We start from the raw sequence: 20,806 nt of genomic DNA on the forward strand, positions 1-20,806 counted from the left end.
TTTCTCGCTTGAATTTGTATATTCGTTTCCCAAACACAGAATATAAACATCGTCGGAATGTTAATCTCCTGAAACGTCCATGAAAGTGACTTTTGGTCTTTGAGCGTAGATACTGCTGTTGACGTCCTAATTTCGCATCGAATCGAAGTTTGAGATGTTCAACGACTGCTGTTTCACTATCTATATGTCTTTACTTTAGTGATGTGTATTAGTTCAGTAGCATTATATGGATTACGTTTGCAGAACATAGTATAGTTCGATGGAATAGAATCTAAATGGGGGAAATTTATCCCAAAATTGAAATTTCAAATAAATGTAAATAAACAAACATTAGTAATTTTCTAAATTTAATTTTTAAATTGAATATTAATTCATAATTATTAGCAATGAAAATTTTTAGATTGATATTAATTCATAATTGTCAGCAATGAAAATTTTCAAATTCATGGTTCGATGGATTAGAATTTAGAAAAATTGTTATATTGTTAGAACGATATTTGAAATTTCTGAAGTGTCAAATAAACATACGAAAACAAACTTAAGTAATTTAACTCCACAATTGTTAACAATTAAAATATTCAAATTCATGGTTCAATGAATAAGAATCTCAACTAGAAAAAAATTATTTTAAAATAGAAATTTGAAATTTCAAAAGTTTCAAATAAACATAAGTAATTTTTTTAATTTAATTTTTAATGTGGTATGATTAATGTTTGACATTAAAATACAGTCGAGATATTTAATATTACTTAACAATTGTCAAAGATTTAATTTTACAATTATTATGAAAATTTTCAAATTTGTGTTAGTCAATTTTGAAACGTGAATCCTTTTAAAAGAGCATAAGTTTCGCCAATTTGCTTTATTTTACGACGCCATTGGTAAACTTTCCACCATTTTGAATTCACCGTACGACTTTCCCCCGATAACGAGTTCTCTTTGAAAAGTATTCTTTTCAACAAAACTCGAATAGATTATTCGAGATTACACATAGGTTTGAAAATTGGGTATTTTTGTAATCTGTGAGTTCGTTCAAACTTAGTTCTATGTCCAAATATAATTAAAATTACTTTTGTAAATCTTCCCTAATTAACATTGAGTCCATCACATTTTAATATTCAGTTTTTTATTCCAGAAAAATTTCCAACAAAATTAATTCTTTTCTTCCATTTTACACCCTCCAAACCAAAACCTTCTATTTAATTCTCATTTTATCATTTTACTTTTTTCAAATCTTCCCTAATTAACATTGAGTCCATCACATTTTAATATTCACATCTATTTCAATTTATTCTAGTATAATTTTCGACCTAAATCAATTCTTTTCTTTCATTTTACACCCTCCAAACCAAAATTTAATTCATTCTCATTTTACCATTCTACTTTTTTTTAAATCTTCCCTAATTAACATTGAGTCCATCACATTTTAATATTCAGTTTTTTATTCCAGAAAAATTTCCAACAAAATTAATTCTTTTCTTCCATTTTACACCCTCCAAACCAAAACCTTCTATTTAATTCTCATTTTATCATTTTACTTTTTTCAAATCTTCCCTAATTAACATTGAGTCCATCACATTTTAATATTCACATCTATTTCAATTTATTCTAGTATAATTTTCGACCTAAATCAATTCTTTCCTTTCATTTTACACCCTCCAAACCAAAATTTAATTCATTCTCATTTTACCATTCTACTTTTTTATAAATCTTCCCTAATTAACATTGAGTCCATCACATTTTAATATTCAGTTTTTTATTCCAGTAAAATTTCCAACAAAATTAATTCTTTTCTTCCATTTTACACCCTCCAAACCAAAACCTTCTATTTAATTCTCATTTTATCATTTTACTTTTTTCAAATCTTCCCTAATTAACATTGAGTCCATCACATTTTAATATTCACATCTATTTCAATTTATTCTAGTATAATTTTCGACCTAAATCAATTCTTTCCTTTCATTTTACACCCTCCAAACCAAAATTTAATTCATTCTCATTTTACCATTCTACTTTTTTATAAATCTTCCCTAATTAACATTGAGTCCATCACATTTTAATATTCAGTTTTTTATTCCAGTAAAATTTCCAACAAAATTAATTCTTTTCTTCCATTTTACACCCTCCAAACCAAAACCTTCTATTTAATTCTCATTTTATCATTTTACTTTTTTCAAATCTTCCCTAATTAACATTGAGTCCATCACATTTTAATATTCACATCTATTTCAATTTATTCTAGTATAATTTTCGACCTAAATCAATTCTTTCCTTTCATTTTACACCCTCCAAACCAAAATTTAATTCATTCTCATTTTACCATTCTACTTTTTTATAAATCTTCCCTAATTAACATTGAGTCCATCACATTTTAATATTCAGTTTTTTATTCCAGTAAAATTTCCAACAAAATTAATTCTTTTCTATCATTTTACAACCCCCAAACCAAAACCTTCTAATTAATTCTCATTTTACCATTTTACTTTTTGTAAATCTTCCCTAATTAACATTGAGTCCATCACATTTTAATATTCACATCTATTTCAATTTATTCTAGTATAATTTTCGACCTAAATCAATTCTTTCCTTTCATTTTACACCCTCCAAACCAAAATTTAATTCATTCTCATTTTACCATTCTACTTTTTTATAAATCTTCCCTAATTAACATTGAGTCCATCACATTTTAATATTCAGTTTTTTATTCCAGTAAAATTTCCAACAAAATTAATTCTTTTCTTCCATTTTACACCCTCCAAACCAAAACCTTCTATTTAATTCTCATTTTATCATTTTACTTTTTTCAAATCTTCCCTAATTAACATTGAGTCCATCACATTTTAATATTCACATCTATTTCAATTTATTCTAGTATAATTTTCGACCTAAATCAATTCTTTCCTTTCATTTTACACCCTCCAAACCAAAATTTAATTCATTCTCATTTTACCATTCTACTTTTTTATAAATCTTCCCTAATTAACATTGAGTCCATCACATTTTAATATTCAGTTTTTTATTCCAGAAAAATTTCCAACAAAATTAATTCTTTTCAATCATTTTACAACCCCCAAACCAAAACCTTCTAATTAATTCTCATTTTACCATTTTACTTTTTGTAAATCTTCCCTAATTAACATTGAGTCCATCACATTTTTATTCCAGTATAATTTCCTATAAAATTAATTCTTTTCTTTCATTTTACACCCCCTCCCCCCTCAAGCCAAAACCTTTTAATTCATGCAGAAGCTCACGCGAGGTATTTGTCATGGAAATGGGGATTTTAGTCACGAACGAATCTCTGTTCTCTTCGAATCGTATTCTTATACGTAAACGATGTCCACTGGACTTGTATGAAAGCACGTTTATATCCACGAGATCGAGCAAGAACGTTTCACGGTAATTCGATAACGATTTTGGCAATTGTTTCCACGTAGCTCTGCGCTGCAGTCGCCATTACGACGAGATTCAATTCTATTCGGTGTTTTGGAAGGTGGGAAGGGTGTAGCCAGATAAGCGCGAAAAGTGCTCCTTAACTAAATTGGAATCGTGATATATTAATTGTTCGTGCTCCGGGAATAGCAAAATTGGCGCCGTTAGGGTGATATCGTGCTGGAATAAATTATTTTTAATCTTCGTTTAATGTCTTTTTCAACGCTGGTCATCGAGATAATAATTACTACACTTTTGGGACCATTTTTTATCACTTTAAATTTTGTAATTTAATTTATTTTATTTTAATCGAAATTACAATAAAAGGAGTAAAATATTTGCCTTTTATATCTTTTGGTAGGATTTTTAATTGCAAATTTAAATTTTTAAAAATTCAGAAAGTGCTGGTTCATTTTATCGAAATTATAAAAGAAGCTTAATATTTGTCTTTTATATATTTTGGTATCATTTTTTATCACAAATTTAAATTTAAAAAAATTCAGTGCTGGTTTATTATATCGAAATTATAATAAAAGGAGTAAAATATATGTCCTTTACATTTTTTTTGGTAGAATTTTTAATTGCAAATATGAATTTTAAAAAATTCTGAAATTTCTAGTTCCTTTTATCGAAATTATAAAAGGAGTAAAATAAGTAAAATTTTGATAGGATTTTTAATTGCAAATATAAATTTTAAAAAATTCTGAAATTTCTAGTTCCTTTTATCGAAATTATAAAAGGAGTAAAATAAGTAAAATTTTGATAGGATTTTTAATTGCAAATATAAATTTTAAAAAATTCAGAATGGTGCTACTTTTATCGAAATTATAAAAGGAGTAAAATAAGTAAAATTTTGATAGGATTTTTAATTGCAAATATAAATTTTAAAAAATTCTGAAATTTCTAGTTTCTTTTATCGAAATTATAAAAGGAGTAAAATATTATTTGGTTAGAATTTTTAATTGCAAATATAAATTGTAAAAAATTCTGAAATTTCTAGTTTCTTTTATCAAAATTACAAAAGAAGTAAAATATTTTCTGTATAGAATTTTTAATTGCTAAATTTTGAAAAATTTTGAAATATTGAGTGTCTTTTATATCTGATAGGACATGAATTTTTCACAATTTACAAGACTCTATAAATTAACTATTGTATTTGCATACATTTATAGAAAGTATGTCAAGGAATTTTTATTCTTTTTATTTTATTTTATTTCAAGCAATGAAAGAAAGAAAAAACTTCGAAATATATGCCAGTTGAAATATTTATTTTCTTTCTAGAAACTGATAGTACAGAAGTTCAATTTTTTTCCAGAAACAGATAATAAAATAATTTTGAAGAAATGCCATAATCGATTAACGTTGCCTCAGTGGTAAATGTGATCCTTTGGTCAAGTAATTAACATCTGCTTTTAGGGACACACTTTCCTTTGTCGTTTCTCAAAAGACCCTTTTCACATCGACAGCCAATTACACATTGCTGAAAAACACAAATTGTTACAATTGTCAAATATTAATGACGAAAATATTCATTATAATATTTATGTAATAACGATTTTTAATTTTCAATTAGAAAATGAATTAAAATATTTTCATATCAAGTTAATAACACATTGCTGAAAAATACAAATTGTTACAATTGTCAAATATTATTCATTACAATATTTATTTAATAACAATTTTCAATTTTCAATTAAAATATTTTCACATCAAGTCAATATCACATAGCTAAAAAACACAATTTGTTAAAATTCCCAAATATTCATTATAATATTTATTTAATAACAATTTTCAATTTTCAATTAAAATATTTTCACATCAACTGCCAATAACACATTGCCAAAAAACACAAATTGTTACTTTTGTCAAATATTAATAATGAAATATTCATTATAATATTTATTTGATAACGATTATTAGTTTTCAATTAAAAAATTGAATTAAAATATTTTCATATCGACAGCCAATAACACATTGCCAAAAAACATAAATTGTTACTTTTGTCAAATATTAATAATGAAATATTCATTATAATATTTATTTGATAACGATTATTAATTTTCAATTAAAAAATTGAATTAAAATATTTTCACATCAAAAGTCAATAACACATTGCTAAAAAATACAAATTGTTACAATTGTCAAATATTTATTATAATATTTATTTGTTACTGATTTTTAGTTTTCAATTAAAATATTGAATTAAAATATCGTAGAAAAAATTTCTAGTTGTGAATTATATGATTTAAATACTAACCATGGTGCAAAGTTTGGGCTCAGGGTTTCTGCAAGATGGCGGACAGGCAGTGCCACACTCATCCCACACTTCATCTTTTGGACAGCCACTCACAGCTGCTATTTTTCATATTAAATAGTTTATTTAAATTTTGTATCACAAACAATCGTGAACAAAGGTTTACAATATAAAAATAATAAATATGGAGGTCACACTTTGCTCAAAATAATATATTCTCAAAACTAAGTTAAAATATTTCAAATCAATACCACGTTTAGAGAAGTGTTTAATAATATTAATATATAATAGAAATTACTTTTGAAATTGGTGTAAAAATTCATATATGTATAGTGAATTCGAAAATTTCTCTGTCAATTATTTATTGGCAAAAAAAAAAATGATTAAAATGGAGAATAAAAACATTTATTTTATTTTAGTAATTAATATGAAAATCACACTTTGCTCAAAATAATATATTCTCAAAATTAAATTAAATATTTAAAACAAACACCATGTTTAGAAAAATATTTAATAAAATTATTTTTGAATTTTGGAACAGATGCAAAAATTCATATATAGTGAATTTGAAAAGTATTTGTTTATTTAACCAATAAATATGAAAATCACACTTTGCTCAAACTATTGTATTTTCAAACTGAAATTAAATATTTAGAACAAATACCATGCTTAAAGAAATATTTAATAACATTAGAAATAACATTCTAACGGGTGTAAATTAACTACTGACTCAGAAAATTTCTTTCTCAATTACTTATAGACAGAAAAATTTGCCAAAATGGCGAATAAAATATTTGTTTATTTAACCAATAAATATGAAAATCAAACTTTGCTCCAAAATAACACATTTTCAAAATTAAAATATTTAAAACGAATACCACATTTAGAAAAATATTCAATACCATTAAAAATAACATTCTAACGGGTGTAAATTAACTACTGACTCAGAAAATTTCTTTATCAATTACTTACAGACAGAAAAAATAGCCAAAATGGCGACCAAAATAATCAGACGATTCATCCTGTTTTTAAAACACTTGTTTCTATTAAACCTGACGAGAGCCACCGGGAAACTGCTTTTATACTTGTACGAATTCCCGTGTTTATGCTTGGACCGTGTTTACTCTCGTCTTAAGTATACAATTGCAGAGAACAAACAAATGGATGACAAAAGATAAATCGTTTTCCTTGCACTTATCTCATCCTCAGTTTATTTTTCGAGTATTATTCCTCCGTTATATTGGCAACAATGATTGTTACTAATCTAGATAATAACAAAATTATTTATAATTAATTATATAAAATTATATAAAAATTATATTATAATTAAAGTTCTTATTTTCAAATTGATTAATAATGTAATATATTTATTATTTACAAAATAATTATTAATCAATATTTTATCTTTTTTTCTATAATATTACTTAAATAATTATATTTTATATAAATATTTATTAATATAAAATTAATATTTTCTAATGTTTATAGAATTTTTTTTTTAAACAATTAATTTGAAAGTTTTATGATTCTCGAGAATTCTCGATTATTAAAATGATTAAGTGACACAGTGTTGATTGTTGAATTATGTGTGTCTTATAGAATTAATTCTTATCAGCTATCAGATCGTATGATACCTAAATAAATTTAATTTTGGATTCTCATTGTTTATCGTTTGTCTGAATATTTTCTTGCATTAAAGACAAAACCATTTTCAATAAATATATTATAAAAATTAGTTGCAAATATCTAATAGAATCCTTGAATTAAAAATTGATTTTTAAAATTTGTTTAAACTTTGCATATTTCGATAACAAAATTAACTAATTATAAAAATTTGTAAATATTATTCATTTAAAAAACATAGAAGCTCTCATAAATATTGTTTGAAAATTTATTTAAATATTGAAACATTGCAAAAACCCAGAATCTTAATTATGCCTTTAATTAATAAAATTCTTTTTAAAATAGAAGCTTTACTTTTTTTGAAATATTTTTGCAAACAAAATTCAGAGAAAATAGAAGCTTCATTTATTTTTAAATATTTTTGCAAAACAAAATTCAGAGAAAATATTCTGAAGAGAACAAACAAGGAAAAAGTGAGAACATCCGTTAGGTGAATGAGTAATAAAATAAACTATTATGACAGTCCATGCAACTTTCAAATCCTTGCAAACAATCATTTCCAGAAAGTCAATTTGTTATTCTTTGGTTGGTAATGTTTACATCTCAGAGTATAAATGTTTACTTTGGCATTTTAAAGACACACAAACGTAATTGTTATTGTTATTTCACTGTGTTTATTTAAAAATTATTTAAAAAAAAAAAAATATTCTTTTGATATTTTTCATTTTTTTATTTGATTTTAGATTTGTGGAAAATAAATTGATAATTGTAATATAAAATTGACAACAACAACATAAAGTTTAATGCACAATGGTGTTATTTAAAATTTATTTAAAAAAAAAAAAAAATTCTTCGATATTTTTCATTTTTTAATTTGCATTTGATTTTAGATTTGTGGAAAATAAATTTTTGCATTCCTTACTTGGTAATTCTAATACAAAATTCACAACAACAACATAAAGTTTAATTCACAATGGTGTTATTTAAAAATTATTTAAAAAAAAAATATTTCTCTGATATTTGATTTTGAGATTTGTACAAAATAAATTTTTGCATTCCTCACATGGTAAATCAAACATAAAATTCACATTATCATAAATTATAAATTAATTTACAGTCAAAACTAAAAAATTGCTTTCAATTTTTTTCTCAAAAAAAAAAATCATTTAATATTCATATATTGTTTATCAATTTTATTTCCTCGTCTCGTGTGAAAAATATTTATTCCATGCTTCTGACTTATTTTTTCAACGTAAAATTACCTCCAGAGATAAAAAAAAAAAAAACAAAAGAATTCGAGTTGAATTTGAAATTCATAAAAATTTAAATTTTTGTAATTTTTCATGAATTTTTCGTTTTTCTGATGATTCGAGAAGAATTGAGAAAATTGCCCCTCGTTATTGTAAGCATCCAGGAAAGTGGAAGTTTCATTTGGTAAAATGGCGTAGGGGTGCGATTAGTTCACAAAGTGAACGCAAAGTTCCTCATCTTCCACGAACGCATATTTAACGAGCACCTTGTATCACTGTCGGGACACCTTTAATCAATTTCTTGGGGCATTACTGTTCAGCATATCATTAAGGATGTCCGGGCACGCCTCGAATTCGAGCTGACACGAAACTCGCTAACTTCGCGACAAATTAATAAAATTAGGCCATAATCGTCACGAAGTTTTTAGTTTCAATGAATTTTTTAAATTTTCAGTACGTAGGATAGATAATTTTGATGGTATTGAGGGCACAAAATATTGGGGTGAATGTTTATTCAATTTTTAGTGACTTAGAAATTAGAAATTTAGAACAATGATATATGGTTTTAGTATTGTAAAATTTTAAAAATTTCTGATATGTATAGAACCCAGAATATAGTAAAAACAGTTTATTTAATTTTTATTAGCATGGAAACTCCACAAGAAATTAGAAAAATTAGATTATAATCATTATAAAGTTTCTAGTTTAGAACAATTTTAAAAATTCCCATTATATTACACAGATAATTTCTTATCTATGGTATTAACAACATAAAATATAGTAAAAACAGTTTATTCAATTTTTATTAGCATAGAAACTTCACAAGAAATTAGAAAAATTAGATTATAATCATTATAAAGTTTCTAGTTTAGAACAATTTTAAAAATTCCCATTATATAACACACATAATTTCTCAAGTATGGTACTAACAACTCAGAACACTTTATTTAATTTTTATTAGCACAGAAACTTCACAAGAAATTTGAAAAATTAGATTATAATCATTATAAGGCTTCTAGTTTAGAACAATTTTTAAAATTCCCATTCTATTACACAGATAATTTCTTATCTATGGTATTAACAACATAAAATATAGTAAAAACAGTTTATTCAATTTTTATTAGCATAGAAACTTCACAAGAAATTAGAAAAATTAGATTATAATCATTATAAAGTTTCTAGTTTAGAACAATTTTAAAAATTCCCATTAAATAACACACATAATTTCTCAAGTATGGTACTAACAACTCAGAACACTTTATTTAATTTTTATTAGCACAGAAACTTCACAAGAAATTTGAAAAATTAGATTATAATCATTATAAGGCTTCTAGTTTAGAACAATTTTAAAAATTCCCATTATATTACACAGATAATTTCTTATCTATGGTATTAACAACATAAAATATAGTAAAAACAGTTTATTCAATTTTTATTAGCATAGAAACTTCACAAGAAATTAGAAAAATTAGATTATAATCATTATAAAGTTTCTAGTTTAGAACAATTTTAAAAATTCCCATTAAATAACACACATAATTTCTCAAGTATGGTACTAACAACTCAGAACACTTTATTTAATTTTTATTAGCACAGAAACTTCACAAGAAATTTGAAAAATTAGATTATAATCATTATAAGGCTTCTAGTTTAGAACAATTTTTAAAATTCCCATTCTATTACACAGATAATTTCTTATCTATGGTATTAACAACATAAAATATAGTAAAAACAGTTTATTCAATTTTTATTAGCATAGAAACTTCACAAGAAATTAGAAAAATTAGATTATAATCATTATAAAGTTTCTAGTTCTGAACAATTTTAAAAATTCCCATTATATAACACAAATAATTTCTCAAGTATGGTACTAACAACCCAGAACACTTTATTTAATTTTTATTAGCAGAGAAACTACACAAGAAATTAGAAAAATTAGATTATAATCATTATAAAGTTTCTAGTTTAGAACAATTTTTAAAATTCCCAATATATAACACAGAGAATTTCTAATCTATGAAAATATAGTAAAAAATATATATTGAATTTAGAAGAATTAGATTCTAATCATTATAAAGTTTCCATTTTAGAACAATTTTAAAATTCCCATTAAATAACACACATAATTTCTAATCTATAATAATAACAACAGAAAATATAGTAAAAACAGTTTATTCAATTTTCATTAACATAAAAATTAGACACATCACACACAACAAGATCAATTTTACAAAAATTTTCAAATCTCTGTCCAATCATTAAACATTGTCGATTCTCGATTAATCATTTTCCAAATTCAGCAATCACGTTGGAGAACACACTGTCCAGATTTGTTCCTCACTAAGCCTGATTTGCAACTACATCCAGGTTTACAAATCTGAAATAAAAATTGTTTTATAATTAGAAACAAATATAAATAGAATTTATATCGTGAAATAAATAATCAAAAATTCAAAAATATTTTAAATACAAATCTTAATTTTTAAAAAATTCACTCGATTAGATTCTGAAAAATTTACGAAATTAGAACAATTATTATTAGCAATGAAAATTTTCTAATTCGTGGTTTGATGGGAAAGAATTTAGATAAAAAAAAAATTGTTATATTAGAACGATATTTGAAATTTCTGAAGTTTCAAATAAACGTAAAGTAACGGACATAAGTAATTTTTTAAATTTAATTTTATAGTGGTATGATTAATAGTTGATATTAATTATTAAAATTAATTTGAAAATACAAACCTTAACGCAAATAGGGTCAGGATTTGCACAAGTAGGTGGACAAGCTGAGCCACAATCGTTCCAAACTTCATTTTTTGGACACGCCAAGGTCACTGGAATTTTAAAAAATTTAATTTCTTATTCTATATATGTATATATCTCATATGAGAAATCAATTATCAAAGATTAATTCTACTTCGATCTTTAACACCAGAAGTACTGAGATATTTCTTTATTTATTAATTAATTATTCTTTATTAACTAATAAAAATTATTAGAAATTCACTCGATTAGATTTTTAAAAATTTGAGAAATTACAAGTAAATATTTATTTTCAATTAGATTATAAATTTCTTTGAATATCTATCTAATCTAATATTAATTTCTTAATAATAAGAAATTTTCTAGAAATTAAATTTCTGATTAGTGAATTTTCTACAAATTAAATTTCTGATTAGTGAATTTTCTAGAAACTAAATTTCTGATTAGTGAATTTTCTAGAAATTAAGTTTCTTATTAGTGAATTATTTAGAAATTAAATTTCTGATTAGTGAATTTTCCCGAAATTGAATTTCTGATTAGAATGTTTCTAGAAATTAAATTTCTGATTAGAAATTTACTAGAAATTCAATATCTAATTAGTGAATTTTCTAGAAATTAAATTTCTGATTAGTGAATTTTCTCGAAATTAAATTTCTGATTAGTGAATTTTCTACGAATTAAATTTCTGATTAGAATGTTTTTAGAAATTCAATTTCTCATTAGAATGTTTCTAGAAATTAAATTTCTGATTGGAATGTTTCTAGAAATTAAATTTCTGATTAGAAATTTTCTAGGAATTAAATTCCAGATTAGAATGTTTCTAGAAATTAAATTTCTGATTAGAATGTTTCTAGAAATTAAATTTCTCATTAGAATGTTTCTAGAAATTAAATTTCTGATTAGAAATTTTCTAGAAATAAAATTTCTGATTAGAATGTTTCTAGAAATTAAATTTCTGATTAATGAATTTTCTAGAAATGAAATTTCTGATTAGACCGTTTCTAGAAATAAAATTTCTGATTAGAATGTTTCTAGAAATTAAATTTCTGATTAGAATGTTTCTAGAAATTAAATGTATGATTAGAATGTTTCTAGAAATTAAATTTCTGATTAGAATGTTTCTAGAAATTAAATTTCTGATTAGAAATTTTCTAGGAATTAAATTCCAGATTAGAATGTTTCTAGAAATTAAATTTCTGATTAGAATGTTTCTAGAAATTAAATTTCTCATTAGAATGTTTCTAGAAATTAAATTTCTGATTAGAAATTTTCTAGAAATAAAATTTCTGATTAGAATGTTTCTAGAAATTAAATTTCTGATTAATGAATTTTCTAGAAATGAAATTTCTGATTAGACCGTTTCTAGAAATAAAATTTCTGATTAGAATGTTTCTAGAAATTAAATTTCTGATTAGAATGTTTCTAGAAATTAAATGTCTGATTAGAATGTTTCTAGAAATTAAATTTCTGATTAGAATGTTTCTAGAAATTAAATTTCTGATTAATGAATTTTCTGGAAATTAAATTTCTGATTAGAATGTTTCTAGAAATTAAATTTCTGATTAGAAATTTGATAGAAATTAAATTTCTGATTAGAAATTTCCCAGAAATTAAATTTCTGATTAGAAATTTTCTAGAAATTAACCTTCTGATTAGAAATTTCCCAGAAATTAAATTTCTGATTAGAAATTTTCTAGAAATTAAAATTTCTAATTATTCAAGAAAAGGAGTTTGAAATATAATACTCACCGATAGTGAAAATTGCTAAGAGAGCGAATACAGTGACAAGAAGACGAGCCATTTTAATTTTCTATGTTTATCGTAAAACGTTTCCACAAAAACTGATAAAAAAATTTCGATGCAAGTATTCTTATATGCGATCTGAATTGCTTGTATTCACCCTATCTTATTTGCATTTGATCAGCGAATTTGCACGTCTTGCTTCTCCCTGGTGTTTAATTAATATGAGTAAATATGTGTAAATTCGAATATACTGTGTGTATGTGTAAAGCAACGTGAATGCTTGGTTTGTGTGATCAAATAACACTGTATAATAATTTCGGTAACAATCTTCTTAGAATCTGATATCAATTTTTCCTGTGCATGGTGCAATTAAATATCTCTCGTTAATTTTTAGAATGCATAGTACTAATTAATTTTTCTAACGTTGCAATTAGAAAATGAACACACAATATTTTTTCAGATCTGAGGGATCGAACTCGAGACCTCGGGAATCAAAAAGACAAGCGTCTAACCGTCACAGCCATAGAGGGCCACGTTGCAATTAAATATTTCTATTTCATTTTTACAATGCATAGTACTAATTAATTTTTCTAACGTTGTAATTAAATATTTCTCGATAATTTTTAGAATGCATAGTAATAATTAATTTTTCTAACGTTGCAATTAAATATTTCTCGTTAATTTTTAGAATGCATAATACTAATTAATTCTTTTAACGTTCCAATTAAATATTTCTCGTTAATTTTTAGAATGAATATAAGCAATGAATATAAATTCATAACAATAATTAATGAATTATAACCAACAATCGATTCAAGATTATCAACGAACCAATTATTAATAATTGCTAATAATCTCTTCAATTATTTGCAATTCTGTATCAGGCTTAGTTTCGTCTTAATTAAAATCATAGTGGGGTATTAAGATATTATTGGCGATTTGGTTCGAGACATCTGACTTAGAAACATAATAATGGAGTGGCTCGTCGATACCCCTAACAAGCAAGGTTTAATATCCTTTGTTAAACTGTACAAGCTCGATTCCCTGTTCGATAAATTTTTATTATCCATAAAATCTTCAGTGAATGAAGAATGGAACATCGAAAATAATAAAAATAAAAAGATATGAAATATAACATGAAATACAATACAAAAATAAAATATAAAATAAATTCTATTTTAATCTTTATCGACACAATTTCAAATAATCAGATTTTTACTTTGAAAATTAACTTGTTTTTCATGGTATAAATTTATTTAATAAATGTTATATATTATTAATAATTTCACAATTGAAAATCAAAAATAAATTGTGTATATTATATAAATATAATTAAACAAATATATTTTTGATTTTCAATTGTAATTATAATTGATAATTGATAATTTATTAGGAATAAATTGTGTATATTATATAAATATAATTAAACAAATTTATTTATGAATTTCAATTGTAATTATAATTGATAATTGATAATTTATTAGGAATAAATTGTGTATATTATATAAATATAATTAAAGAAATTTATTTTTGATTTTCAATTGTAATTATAATTGATAATTGATAATTTATTAGGAATAAATTGTGTATATTATATAAATATAATTAAACAAATTTATTTTTTGATTTTCAATTGTAATTATAATTGATAATTGATAATTTATTAGGAATAAATTGTGTATATTATATAAATATAATTAAAGAAATTTATTTTTGATTTTCAATTGTAATTATAATTGATAATTGATAATTTATTAGGAATAAATTGTGTATATTATATAAATATAATTAAACAAATTTATTTATGATTTTCAATTGTAATTATAATTGATAATTGATAATTTAATAGGAATAAATTGTGTATATTATATAAATATAATTAAACAAATTTCTTTATGATTTTCAATTGTAATTATAATTGATAATTGATAATTTATTAGGAATAAATTGTGTATATTATATAAATATAATTAAACAAATTTATTTATGAATTTCAATTGTAATTATAATTGATAATTGATAATTTATTAGGAATAAATTGTGTATATTATATAAATATAATTAAAGAAATTTATTTTTGATTTTCAATTGTAATTATAATTGATAATTGATAATTTAATAGGAATAAATTGTGTATATTATATAAATATAATTAAACAAATTTCTTTATGATTTTCAATTGTAATTATAATTGATAATTGATAATTTATTAGGAATAAATTGTGTATATTATATAAATATAATTAGACAAATTTATTTTTGATTTTCAATTGTAATTATAATTGATAAATGATAATTTATTACTAATAAATTGTTGTATATTATATAAATATAATTAAACAAATTTATTTATGATTTTCAATTGTAATTATAATTGATAATTTATTAGGAATAAATTGTGTATATTATATAAATATAATTAAACAAATTTATTATTAATTTTCAATTGTGAAACTGTTAATAATATATAACATTTATTAAATAAATTTATATCATGAAAAACAGCTTGATTTTCAATATTTATTCCTAATAAATTGTATACATTATATAAATATAATTAAACAAATTTATTTTTGATTTTTTCAATTGTAAAACTGTTAATAATATGTAACATTTATTAAATAAATTTATATCATGAAAAACAGCTTGATTTCCAAAGTAAAAACCAGAGTATTTTAATAAATTCTAATTCTAATTCTAATAAATCCTAATAAATTGTTATTGAAAAATTATTGTTATAAATTTATAATGCAGTGAGAATGTTTATTTATCATTTATTAAATAAATATTATATCATGAAAAACAGCTTGATTTTCAAAGTAAAAACCAGAGTATTTTAAAGAATTTATTCCTAATAAATCCTAATAAATTGTTATTGAAAATTATTATTTATTATAAATTTATAATGCAGTGAGAATGTTTATTCAATCTTTTTTAACATGGAGAGTACAATCTTTATATACAATAATTTTTAAGAGAACATTGAAACAGGCCAACAAATTAATTTTTGAAAAGTTATTGAAAATTATTAACATTTGAATCTGTGAACACACTGTCCATCCTTGTTTCTTAGGAAACCTGGTCTGCATTCACAGCCTTCTCTGCACATCTGAAACAGAAAAATGTTACAATTAATTACAAAAATTTTTTAGAGACTCGAATTTAATTGGAATGATAATTAATTTGGGGATAATTAATAAATACCATGTTACAGATCTCAGGTCTGGGATTCTCACAAGTGGGTGGACAGGAAGATCCACATTCATTCCAAAATTCGTGTTTTGGGCATCCTGATCTCGTGCTTTGCACAGCTAAAATTATTAACAATTCATTGTTTAATATAAAACTTTATACACATATTTATTTTATGAAAAATCAAATATTAATGGAACTCAAATTTTTAACTTCACCAACCAAAATAGAAGAAAAATTTAACTTAAATGTTCTAATAAATCTAAATAAATAATATTAAAAAATTGTTAATAATATGATGGAAAATATTAAAATTGTCGAAGGCAATTTAGCTATAATTTTTGTCAATATCAAAAAAAAAATTTTTAAATATTCTAATTATTTCTAAAAACCATATGTATTCCAATCTTGTCACTTACAGATGGAGAAAACAGTCAAAATGGCGAACAGAATAAGAAAAAGCCGCGACATCTTGATCTCCTAAACACATCCACTAAAACTGATGAAAATTCTAGTGCAAGCACCGCTTATATCTATTCGAAATTGCGTATAGATGAATCCATCTTGTTTACATTGCAAGAACTAATTCAGCATACTGTTTAGCCTGTCGTGTTTAATTAATACGAGTAAACATGGAGGAGTTTCATTTGCCTGTAGATGTACATCTATACCATAAGCAATTAATTGCATAAGTGTCGAGTACAGGAGTTTAAGTGCTCCCTTGGATTGAGTTATGAGAGTTTCTGTTCACGTATTTACTCTTTATTTCAATATGTAACCTCAGGCATGTGCATTTTAGCATTGCAAGTACAATGTTATGCAGGGTAACCCTGGGAAAAATTGTAATGGGGGATTCACCAGGTCAAAATAAGACGAAAGTCAAGAATAGTAATTTTTTAATTGAGGCTTCGTTTACAAGTTATTAACACTTGCACCTCTAGATAGGCAACTTTCATCAGGAGCAAGTGTTAATAACTTTTAAACGAAGCCTCAAACGAAAAATTGATATTCTTGATTTTCGTCGTATTTTGGCCTCTAGAACCCTCCATTAAAATTTTTCCCAAGCTTGAGGCTTCGGTAAGAAGTTATTAGCAGTTGCAACTGTTGCAAGTTGACTATCTAGAGGTGCAAGTGTTCATAACTTTTTAACGAAGCCTCAAGCTTGGGAAAAATTTTAATGGGGGATTCACCAGGTCAAGATAAACCGAAAATCAAGAATAGTAATTTTTCGTTTGAGGCTTCGTTAAAAAGTTATTAACAGTTGCATCTGTACGCAGGGTGCCTAACTACGCAAATTGCCTATCTAGAGGCGCAACTGTTAATAACTCTTGAATAAAGCCTCAATTAAAAAATTACTATTCTTGATTTTCGTCGTATTTTGGCCTCTAGAACCCCCCCTTAAAATTTTTTCCAGAGTTGGTTGAACACTCAGCATAAAAACGTAGAAAAATGTCAGTGCAACAAGTATTATGCAGGGGATATCCAAGTATTATGTGATTCCATAAATTTATAGAGGAATATTTCAAAAAGTAAACTGGTTTTCATATATTTTTTCTAAATGATCTTTGATTTTTCAATTAAAAAATTGTTGGAGATTGTTATTTAGTCTGAATTTGTCCCTGAAACCTCAAACGATATTGTTAATTTGCTTCTTTTGAAATGTTTCATTACACTTTCACATTAAGCAGCCAGGCAAATAATTCATAAATGTTGCTCTGACGTTTTGATGGAAACACGTGGTCAATCGTATGCATCATTCGATGTTGTATCAGCTGTGCAAATAATACTGAACCAAGGAAGAGGCATTCACTGTGCAGTTTCTTGTTGAAGTATATTTTTACAAACAAAATATAGAAAGTCTTTTGGTAATATGATATAGAAAAGTCTTAAAATTAGTGTTGGATTATGAATTTTTGATAATAAAAAATTGCATGGATAGAAAACGTGAAAAATTAAAATATTCAAAATTAATTTAAAAATTGACAAATTTGGGGAATATTTTTATAAACAAAAGCATAGATGAATATATACAAACTCTTTAAAAAAAATAATTATTATATAAATATCTTAAAATTAATGTTAAATTGTGTTTTTTTTTTAAATTTTTGATAATAAAAAATTGCATGGACAGAAAATGTGAAAATTATAATATTCAAAATTAATTTAAAAATTGCTAAATTTGGGTCAAAATTTTTATAAACAAAGGCATAGATGAATATATACAAACTCTTTTAAAAAAATAATTATTATATAAAAATCTTAAAATTAATGTTAAATTGTGGCTTTTAAAAATTTTTGATAATAAAAAATTAATTTAAATATTGATAAATTTGGGTCAAAATTTTTATTCACTATCTTCCTAAACAAATAAATTTACTTACACATAAAAATTATATTAAAAATTTGGAGCATTAATTTAAACAAATTTTTCTTTACTTTTTTCTTTACAATGAATTGTTAAAAAAAAAATGAACGTTTCTGGTAGCGAATTTACCTCGAAATTAAGTTGCAAACAATTAATTTAACACCCGTATGAAAAAGAAAGGTGCAAAAATGAAAAGCCGCCATTAAAATTCCAATTGAAAAACGAATGTTTTTTGTTTACGCCGAAAGCGATTCCGCGATAAAATTTTTAACGTTTACTGGTTTTTTCCCCTCGATTGGAATTATTTCTATCAATACTGGTGTCCAAACGTGGAATAAAAAATAACACAGAAATGTGCGCGAGAGTTTATGGAAACAAAATATTTGTGTCCATCGCGACCGTAAAAGAATAATTTGTCAGAAATATAACTAAATTTCGAAATAAATCGCTCGAAGCTTATTAAAAAATTGAAAATCTCATTCACTGTAAATTATTAAGTAGTTTACTATATCTGTATCGTGTTTAATATATAATATTTTCTCGTGTTATTGTTTAATTAAATTTTAACGACGAGCGAGTTGTCGTGTTTTCGTAATCGATCGTACAGGACTCTGAAATTAAATTTTAATATGTCATAACGATATATGAGGCTGGAAAAACGTTTTTATAATCGATTGCAGGGAATTATGAAACTGAATAAACCATTTGGGGGGAAATAATTGCATCCAATATTGTATTAAACGTTTCGTTTACTGGGAACGTTATTTAATTATTTTTGAAAATAATATTTTGGCACTAGGGAGTATTTTTTGGAGAATTTTGTAGCTGTTTTTCTAGATTTTTCTCAATTTACAATAAATTTTAGTTGTCATTTTGTGGCTTTAAGAAACGTGGAGTATAAATATTACAGTTTTGATTCTGGAAAAATTATTTTCAGTTGCAGGGGTTAATTTCAATCATTTTTCGTGGATAGAGATACCCCCGAAATCCTAACCATTTTCGAGAAAAAAATTCGAGTAGATGGGCAAATTTTTTGGCGAAATTAAAAAATTTCAAATCGTTTTGAAAAAATTATTTTTAATTGCAGGGGTTAATTGCAATAATTTCTTGTCATTAGACATATCCTCGAAATTCTCCGCATTTCCGAGAAAAAAATTCAAGAAGGGGGACAAATATTTCGACAAAATCAAAAAATTTCAAATCGTTCTAAAAAAATTATTATCAATTGCAGGGGTCAATTTCAATTATTTTTTGTCATTAGACATACCCCCGAAATCCTAACCATTTTCGAGAAAAAAATTCTTTACTGAAACTATAATGCCTGACCCCAAAATTGTGCCTTGAAATTGCATACAAATCTTTCAAATGTCATAACTTCCGAACGGATTGAACGATTTTGAAGTTTCAAAATGCAAACGACGCGTATTTTAGTGAAGAATATGTAGAAATTATAAAAATACTGACAAATTTGTTCGTTCACTCTGTAAAATTAAAAAAACTCCGTAAAAATGGTTCAATTTTCAAACAGCCATAACTCCTACAATAGTGAATATAATTGAATGAAATTTGTAGGGGAAATAGTACCCATGGATACCTACAAAACAATATTAGAAAATTTTTCTGTAGGGCGTCAAACAAAATTATTAAAAATAAAAATCTAATTTCCAAGAAAAATCGACAGGGGGATATCCCTAAATTTTTCGACGAGAAAAAAAATTTCCAATCGTTCTGAAAAAATTATTTTCAGTTGAGAGGCTCAATTACAATTATTTTTTGTCAATAGACATACCCCCGAAATCCTAACCATTTTCGAGAAAAAAATTCAATAAGTGAATAAATTTTTCACCAAAATTAAAATTTTTCAAATCGTTCTAAAAAAAATATTCTCAGTTGGGGGTATCAATTACAATTATTTTTTATCAATAGACATAATCTCAAAATCCTAACCAGTTTCGAGATAAAAATTCCTTACTGAAACCATAAATGCCTGACCCCAAAATTGTGCCTTGAAATTGCATACAAATCTTTCAAATGCCATAACTTCCGAACGGATTGAACGATTTTGAAGTTTCAAAATGCAAACGACGCGTATTTTAGTGAAGAATATGTAGAAATTATAAAAATACTGACAAATTTGTTCGTTCAGTCCGTAAAATTAAAAAAACTCCGTAAAAATGGTTCAAT

The 20,806-nt window shown here is 24.3% G+C and overlaps 1 protein-coding gene across 1 annotated transcript; it reads right to left on the bottom strand.

The window, feature by feature from the left end:
- Positions 1-4,774: 4,774 nt before the first annotated feature.
- LOC122404180 (serine protease inhibitor swm-1-like) lies at positions 4,775-16,761 on the bottom strand. The gene is made up of 10 exons (XM_043408109.1): positions 16,677-16,761; positions 16,270-16,376; positions 16,115-16,174; positions 13,072-13,132; positions 11,302-11,393; positions 10,867-10,936; positions 10,243-10,258; positions 6,659-6,738; positions 5,690-5,787; positions 4,775-4,912 (listed from the first exon to the last, which is right to left on the bottom strand). The coding sequence occupies exons 1-10, from the start codon at positions 16,726-16,728 to the stop codon at positions 4,832-4,834; spliced, it is 717 nt and encodes a 238-aa protein (XP_043264044.1). The 5' UTR covers positions 16,729-16,761; the 3' UTR covers positions 4,775-4,831.
- Positions 16,762-20,806: the final 4,045 nt, after the last annotated feature.

The sequence above is a fragment of the Colletes gigas genome, unplaced genomic scaffold, assembly GCF_013123115.1.
Source record: "Colletes gigas isolate AHSC1104 unplaced genomic scaffold, ASM1312311v1 Colletes_gigas_Sc00117, whole genome shotgun sequence".
Lineage (NCBI taxonomy): Eukaryota > Metazoa > Arthropoda > Insecta > Hymenoptera > Colletidae > Colletes > Colletes gigas.